The sequence below is a fragment of the Nicotiana tabacum genome, chromosome 10, assembly GCF_000715075.1.
Source record: "Nicotiana tabacum cultivar K326 chromosome 10, ASM71507v2, whole genome shotgun sequence".
Classification (NCBI taxonomy): Eukaryota; Viridiplantae; Streptophyta; class Magnoliopsida; order Solanales; family Solanaceae; genus Nicotiana; species Nicotiana tabacum.
The window spans coordinates 9879165-9888416 of record NC_134089.1 but is presented as its reverse complement, the minus strand read 5'-3'; the positions used below and the strand labels follow the sequence as shown (position 1 = coordinate 9888416).

Here is a 9252-nt window from a genome sequence, read left to right as displayed (position 1 = left end):
TTTGACAGTCAAATAATAGTGTTGTCTTATAGTAGTTATTAGAATTGGATTTAAAAGGAAGTCATTCCTTTTCTTTACCTTTTGAACCTAACAAGAAAAGGAGAAATCAAGATATAATCATTTATGTCTATCTACCTTTCATAAGGGTGGGTAAGCTGAACGTTGAAGGCAAGCAAGGACGTTAATTTCCTTTATTTATTACTGTTATTTTTATAACTTTTTTTTTGAACTTGTAAATCAAATAGTATCTTAAGTTTGAGCTAGGTCATTTTCATCCTTATTATTATTATCTTGAGCGCATATGGTCCTTTAAGTTTTAAAAATTGAGCACTTCAGTCATATGACCCATAAAACTCGAACAAATATCATGTGCTTTCCACGTGATTAGAGTAAAAGACGACCCTGATAAAGATCTTCCAAAATTTTACTTAACAACAAAATATAAAAAAGTTCATACAAAAGAAGTCTATAGTAATAAAAATAAACTACAATCAGGAGAAAATGCACTGGATAAGAAAATCGCATTCACGTTTGTTATTTAGATTGGTCATATGGAAGACATATGACATAGTTTTAAATGATTCATTTTGGATTTTCATCAATTAGACTAAAAATGCTCAACTTTTGCAATTTTTAAAGATTATATGTGTTCAGGTAATATAACGGGGATGAAAATGGACTTGCCACAAACATAAGAGGCCATTAAAAACTCACTTATTTTTTTCCCTTTCTTTTTCTGGCATGAGAGCGTTTGGTAGGAAGTTACAAATAAAATAACTACATTACAACTTAGGATGAAATAGAAAAGGAAAAAGTGAAAAATAAAATAAGAAACTATAGAGAGGACAATAATTACTCACATTGGGAATTACAAATATGGTTATCCAACTACATTACAGCAAATAAGTAATTATGATTTTCCTTTATTTTCCACATGAGATAATGATTTCGTGCTATTTAATTTGAGGTTTGAATATCTTTTTTAAAAAAGTAAATATTTAATCGAGATATTAGGTCTAATCAAGAGACGCATTGATAGTAATGATATATTCTACTATGTGATTTGGCCTATAGTTGTAGTTCTGTGGTTTTGGCGATATTTTCTATTTTAGTGGAGATTAACATTTTATGCCTTTGTCTTTTTCTCTTGATGAATTAAAAAAGTTTGGTTGTTCTTTTCTCTTGCACAATGACGTGACTTTCGTTTTAGAAATTAAGTTATAGATATGAATAATATAAATATTTTTAACACAATTAATAATTTAATATGTTACTGTATGTCAATTATCATTTTATCAATTAAGTATTAATTTACAATTAGTAATATCAATTATATTGATCATATATTTTAATTATGAAAATACTTCTGATATCGTTAATGCATAAGACTTAAACTCTTTATTTTAAAGGTTGAATGTCACTGTTTTGAAGCTACAAAAGAATTTGAAGAAAGTATCATGAATTTTGTTACCCAAAAAAGTGTTATAAATAAAAAGAAATTGTCAATTTTAGACTTTTGTAAAGATTGTACTCTATGAGGCCGCAAGTTTGTCTCCCCACACGTAGGATTTCTTTTTTGGTAAGTGTCAGAAATAAATGAATGAATAAATCACTATAATAACAAGTGATGAATAGTTTTATATTTATATTCAATATTTTTATTTTGTATACTATCTATATATACATATTCGATGAAATTGACGTGACACCACTTGCCGCAAGATGTATCTAGGGGTGTACATAGGTCGGGTTGGTTCGGATTTTACAATTACCAAACCAACCAATTGTGTCGGGTTATTAAATCTAAAGACCAAACCAACCCAATAAAACTCGAATTTTTCACTCTCGGTTTTTCTCGGGGTTTTCTGATTTTTTCGGGGTTTTTTTTGGTTAAATCTTCATAGAAATAAATTGTGCTCAAAATATTTCTTTAATCTTGGTAAGATACAACTATATAATATATTTTCCAAGAAAATAATACAAAATATGAGATGTGTCATGGCATTATCCTATAATATTCAACAATAAAGACAGTAAAATTATGTAATATAAATATTGTTAATTAAAAAGCCATAATAAAAATAAACATAATCTAAAAGTACTAAGTCATGCTAAAATAAGTAGATTAATAAGGGAGTATTAATTACATGACTAAACGCTAAAGAAAAAATAAAAATAGGTTATGCATTTTTGTCTAAATTATTGCAAAACAAAAAATAGATATTCAATACATTCCCGTTCGTGGTATTGAATTGAATGTCTTTTGTTAGCATTAGTATTGATTTAATTTTGGTTTGGGCTTTTGTTAGAATTATTTAATTTACTAATGTTAGTGGCTATAAAACTTATTGGAGCATTCAAAAGTTCTTAGTCCAACCTTGAAATAATACATTAAAAGATAAAATTATGAAAATTTTTAAGAAATTTTTATAAATTACATCACAATAAGTATATTTATATGTTAAATATATCTAAAATTTCTATATATGTAATGTCGGGTTGGTTTGGTTTTGGTTTGACTTTCTTTAGTTAAAACCAAACCAAACCAATTATGATCGGATATTTTTTTTCCAACACCAAACCAAATCAAACTAAACCATAGTCGAATTTTTTTTCTCGGTTTGACTCGAATTATCAGGTTGGTGCGATTTACCAGTTTTCTTTGTACACCCAGTGTATCCGTCCTCCCCCTCCCAACCACCATCACACAGAAAACAAAAAGTTGTTTTTTTCTCTCGATGAGTTAGGACTTAGGATGAATCAAGGGTTCTAAACCTTATAATTCGAATGAATGGGTAAGATAAAATATACGGTCAAATTTCTCGATAACACACTTGTTTGTTCTGATAGTGAAGTATTAGTATAGAAAACAAGTATTATAACACAATATGAAAAATAGTTCCAAATATTTTTTAGTTGTTATAGTAAAGTATTGCTATACATACAAAAAAATTCATTCCCCTTCTAAAGATAGAATATAATTGTAGTTGAATTAAAATTAAATGTGAACATTGAATAAGATAAGGATAACAAATATGTCCTGTTCAAAATGAGCTCGAGTTCTATGACTATATCATCTGTAAGGTAAAACTGGTTCAACATCAATCAACTCCAGACGTACAAGGAGAGAGGCGGAGTCAGAACTTGAAGCTAATGGGTTCAAGATTCTTTCTTTTTAAATTATTGAGATCTAAATTAATAATTTATACATATTTAATGAACTTTTTGTATGGGTCCAAATTTGAACAACCACGACCGTTGATGAATACGATAAACGACCAGATCCTCGTAGCTCGACATCCTGCAGGGGACGACCTAAAGGCGAACAAGAGACTGTACGACTCTTGCAGCAGTGCATGCTCATTATGGGACATTAGGAATATTCTTTCGAATATTCCCTATGACTTGTCTTTTAGGGTTTAGAAGGATTTTGTCCCTTATATATAGAGCGTAAAACAACTTTGTAAGGGCTCTGGGCATTCTTCTGAACTTATAACACTTGCTTACAAAAAACGATTGGTAGGATTATTGTTTAAGGTCTTGTCTTGATGAGATAAAAAATTCTTATCCTCCGTGCTCTCCTTGTCTATCTTTCGTTCTAGAGATAATTATGCTTAGCTAAGATTTACCCCTTCATTTTCTTTGATTGATTTGTTCAAAAAAGTTTCGATATCTTTTGAGTCAAACATTTTTAAAGGCAAATATAGAGTTTGGACCAAAATTACTGAATTCGGCTGAATTCGCGCTTGAAACTCTCTCTCTCTCTATATATATAGCTTAATTTTGTAATCAGTCCATGTTGTCAATTAGCAGCCACTGCATATAAATAACAGCTTAATTTTATGGAATTACATTTTACTTATAATTTGTTATATACAACATGAAGCAAAATCATTAGCAATGATGCTGGTGGCCAGGTGCACGGGAGCCTTAGAAGTTAGAGACTTGAGGATTAAGGGAAATACAGAAATACATCACCTCATAATGATCATGCATATATTATTATGTAAAGATTTTAAGTTATATACATTATTAGTACGTGTAAGTAATATTTTATATTACTAGGCCATCATCTAGAGGATATCATCTATAGATAAGCTTCGTTAAATGTGAGAACTTATAATCTTGAAAATAAGATAGGTTACCTGCTACAACAGATAGAAGTAATCTGATAATGTATATAACTTGAATTTTTATGTAAAATAGTTCAGTTTTACATACAATTTGCTTTCAAAGGACATAGATGGTTTACATGAGAATTAATGAATTGACTCAATTAAAGGAGTGATGTATAAAATGAATTATCTTTTGTAATACAAATCGCTGGAATGTTGGATCGCATTCGGGTTAAGAACGGGTTATCGAATATTTAAGCCCAACTCACCTTCTGAATATGAGCCCATTAAAATGACCAATATTAAGGGAGAAGTGCACGTATAGCCATTCTCAGAGATGCTATTTAGAGACTAGCCAATACTTATGTTATCTTGAATTTTTAAACTAAAAATTTTAACTTCAGAACAATTAAGAATATTTTTGTCCTGAAAAGCTGAAATTCAAGACATTGGCTAATTTCTAAATAATAACCCTTTAGAATGACTAACTAGTGTTATTTTTATAATATTACGCTCAACCATTTCTAACTTATAGCCTGTTTGGCCAAGCTTATTTTTGGCCAAAAATGTTTTTTGGGCCAAAAGCACTTTTGGCCAAAAATTGAGGTGTTTGGCCAAGTTTTTGGAAGAAAAAAAAAGTGCTTTTGAGGAGAAGCAGAAAAAAATAGCTTCTCTCCAAAAGCACTTTTAAGAAAAATACACTTAAAAGCAATTTTTTAAAGTTTGGCCAAACACTAATTGCTGCTCAGAAGTGCTTTTCAAACTAATTAGCCAAACACAAACTGTTTCTCACCAAAAGTACTTTTGAGAAAAACACTTTTGAAAAAAGCACTTCTCAAAATAAGCTGATTTTTGCAGCTTGGCCAAACGGGCTATTAATAAGTCAAATGACTGGTATTAGGGCCGCGCAACTAATTCTTGGGAATGGTTATTTTGAATGCTTCTCCTTGAGCCGAGGGTGTATCGGAAACCGCCTCTCTATCCCCTTGGATTAGGGGTAAGGTTTGCGTACACTTTACCCTTCTCAGACTCCACTTGTAAGATTTTACTAGGTTGTTGTTGTTGTTGGCGGTGGTTATTTTGAATGAATTTGAATATTCAACTTAAATATGAAGATTGTAAATCTTTTTATAATCAGTGATACATATTACACATTTCTAATATCTAAAGGGAGTGCAAAGTCAAAAATAAATAAATAGAAAATGAACGAAAGGAGTAAATATCTAAACGCACGAAAAATCAAAGATTCTACATTTGATCCTTCAATTAGCTCTATGAAATTGAATACTTAATACTGTAAGAAAAATTTATGTTCCTCTAAATTGACTACTTATGAAGGGGAGTTTTGGCGTAACTGGTAAAGTTACTGCCATGTGATCAGGAGGTCACTGGTTCAAGCTGTGGAAACAACCTCTTACAAAAATGTAGGATAAGACTGCTTACAATAGATTCTTATGGTCCGGCCCTTCTCCAGACCCCGCATATAGCGGGAGCTTAGTGCACCAGACTTCCTTTTTTTTTTTTAAATTGACTACTTATGGTTAATGACTCAAAAAATCAAAAACTAAAATAAAAAATGATCAAAGAATACATTACCAAGCACCTAATTACCAAATTAAGGATAAATTATAATCGCAATAATGAAGTTAATGGAATATTATGAATTTTTAGATGCGTAAATTGCACTTGTTCTTCCGAACATTATTGCCATTCTTTTTTATTACCAACTCACTAGCTATTCGTACACTCACAACACACGGCAAACAGAACTTCACTATTTTAATCTTTTTGGGTCTCTATCAAGCAAAACCATGTGTTAGGTTTAATTAAGCAAAGAAACAAACTCATCAGGCCTTTTGTTTTTTCAAATAAAAATTATTTCATTGATGGTATAGAAAAGTATTTATGCAATCAGATCACTTATATATTGAATGGTTGTTTGTTGCTTTTAGTAAAAGGATAGCCTTGTGCACAAAATATCCCGCTTTCATGCATAGGTCAGAGAAGGATCATACCTTAAAGGGTGTAATGTAGACAGTTTACCCTAGTGCCATCAATAGTGACTGCTTTCACGGCTAGAAGATAACTTTATCGTTGCTCCAGGCCGCACCCTAAAGGGTGTGATATAGGTAACCTACTTTAATACAAGCAACAACAGACGATTTCACGACTTGAACCCATAACCTATAGGTTACATGAATGACAACTTTACTGTTGCTTTCGGGCTCTCCTTCCTTGTATGTTGCTTTTAGTCAATGTTGAATTTATGGATGCACCATTGAAATTTATAATGATTCTCTTTTTTTTTTCTTTCCCATAACTCAATATTGATTCTTTGCTGAGATTGAACGTGTTTATTAGTATATTAAAATAGTCAATTATCAATACTTTTGTCAGCTTGATTAACCTATCTGTAGCCTTTATAATTTAATTAAATTATTTTTAAAATTCAGGGCAGCCTGTTATGATACTCACGAACATGATCCAAGTTTACAGGTCATTCCCACGTTCCACCTCTTTTGCAGTTCATTTGACTTGCTATAGATTTTTTTTTTTTGAACTTTTATGTTTTTATAAAATTTGTATTATGTTTGGATGGGACAAGTGCACATATAGCCATTTTCAGGAATGCTATTTTGAAATTAATCGGTATTTATTTTGTCCCGTAGTATAGCATCCCAATAGAGAAGCTATCTGGTGTCATTTCATACGGTATTTTATTGAAAAAAAAAGAAGTAAGCTTACTCCTATTTCTCTTTAATTTCACGTACTGTTTTATATGAGAGTGACATATAACAACTAGTCATTTTCCACCACTCATCTTTTATCCCTGAAAGTCTTCAATTGATACCACAGAATCTTAAGCTTATTTGAATCTACTTTTCTTCTGAATCATGGTGTCCAATTCTCTCAACTTATGTCTTCATCATCCTCATCCCTACAATGACCTTAGCCCTCAAATTTTCACAAAACCTAAGAACATTTACTACCTTAGAACATCTTCAATTCCAACCACCTTAACTACAACTAGTTCTAAAATTATTATTTCACCAAAAAACAAAGTTGTACACTCTTTGTTCCATAGAAGATGTAACAACATTCTTTCTCCAATGGCATCAAGTGATGATCAATCCCATTTCATTTCTCAATTTGATGATTTTCAACCTGATCCCAGTCTTACTAATGATGATCTCAAACCAACGACGACCGATCAACGTAATTTTTCAGGTTGGGAAATGGCTAGTTTATGGATTGGACTTGTTGTTGGTGTGCCTTCATATTACCTAGCTGGTAGTTTAGTTGATCTTGGTATGGCTTGGTGGCAAGGAATTGCAATTGTTGTTATAGCCAATTTGATAACTTTAGTACCACTTATATTAATAGGTCAACCTGGCACAAAATATGGTATATCATTTCCTATTTTAGCAAGATCATCATTTGGGATTAAAGGTGCACATATTCCTACTCTACTTAGAGCTTTAGTTGGTTGTGGTTGGTATGGAATTGAAACATGGATTGGTGGTGAGGCAATTTTTCTTTTATTACCAAAAGTTATTAAAGAATCATCTTTATCTTTACCTCTTTCTTGGCTTGGCACTTCCCCTCTTGAATTTACTTGTTTTATATTTTTTTGGATAGCCCAATTAGCAATTGTGTGGAAAGGAATGGATGGTATTAGGGAATTAGAAAAATATTCTGCTCCAATTCTTATTGCACTCACTTCTTGTCTACTCATTTGGTCCTATGTTAAGGCTGGTGGATTTGGCCATATGTTTGACTTATCTTCAAGACTTTCATCTTTACAATTCTGGTCACTTTTTTTCCCATCACTCACAGCAAATATTAGCTTTTGGGCTACTTTAGCAATCAATATACCTGATTTTACTAGGTATGCCAAGAGCCAAAATGATCAAATTATAGGTCAAGTAGGGCTTCCAATTTTTATGGGGTTGTTTACTTTTGTTGGTTTAGCAGTTACATCTTCAACGACAGTAATATTTGGGCATGTTATCTCCAACCCCATTACACTACTTGGTGAAATTGGTGGATTCTTGACAATAATCCTTGCAATTATAGGAATTAGCCTAGCCACAATTACTACTAATATTGCAGCCAATGTCGTCGCGCCAGCTAATGCCTTAGTCAATCTTAGCCCTTCAAAATTCACTTTCAGAAGTGGTGCACTTCTGACAGCATTGTTAGGAATTGCATTCCAACCTTGGAGATTACTAAAATCAAGTGAAAGCTTTGTGTATACTTGGTTAGTTGGCTATTCTGCAATATTAGGACCAATTATGGGCATACTTTTAGCAGATTATTATCTCATTCAAAGGATGAATTTAAGGATCAAAGATTTGTACACATTGAGTCCAAGTGGAGCATATTATTACAAAAGTGGCTATAATTTGGTAGCCATGTTTGCTTTGGTGATTGGGATTTTGCCAGTAATTCCAGGGTTTTTGCAAAATGTTGGGATCTTGAGTTCAATTCCAAAGCCATTTACCATTATTTACAACAATGCTTGGTTCTTTAGCTTGTTTTTAGCAGGGGGACTTTATTGTATTCTTTCATTTTTAAAGGGGAAAAAGAAAAATCAACAGCATATAGATCCATTGCTGCCTAACGCATCTTAGTGATGTCTCTATTGTCAAATGTTTGTCTTTAAAATTTTCGGTCTCAATTTATGTCATGGTATTCGCTCGAGAATCAAACGAGTTGTTCTTTGATCGTAATTTTTTCTTATGACTTTTAAATATTTTAAATAATTAAATATTATGAGTTGAAGTACTTTTTACGTAGTTTTCTATGATGACGAGGCCTTAAAAATCTCTTTAAGCATTACCTTGATTTACGTGTGCAGTACGGACGCGTAACCGGAAAGCCTATATGTGAAAATCTGTGAAAAATGATAAATTTTGAGTTTTTGACTAAAATGAATTATTTGACTTCGATCAACGTTTTGGGTAAACGGATCCGGACCCGTGATTTGACGGTCCCGAAAGGTCCGTAAGAAAATATGGGACTTAGGCGTATGCCCGGAATCGAATTCCGAGGTCCCAAGCTTGAGAGATGAATTTTTGAAGAAAATTATTTTCTGAAATTGTTTAAAGGATTTGGAAATGAATTTTGATTAGAA

At 31.9% G+C, this 9252-nt stretch overlaps 1 protein-coding gene across 1 annotated transcript; it reads left to right on the top strand.

Annotated features, from left to right (window-relative positions):
- The first annotated feature begins 6925 nt into the window (after positions 1-6925).
- On the top strand, positions 6926-8847 carry LOC107813097 (purine-uracil permease NCS1-like). The gene has a single exon (XM_016638311.2). The coding sequence runs from the start codon at positions 7010-7012 to the stop codon at positions 8747-8749; it is 1740 nt and encodes a 579-aa protein (XP_016493797.1). The 5' UTR covers positions 6926-7009; the 3' UTR covers positions 8750-8847.
- The last annotated feature ends 405 nt before the right edge of the window (positions 8848-9252 follow it).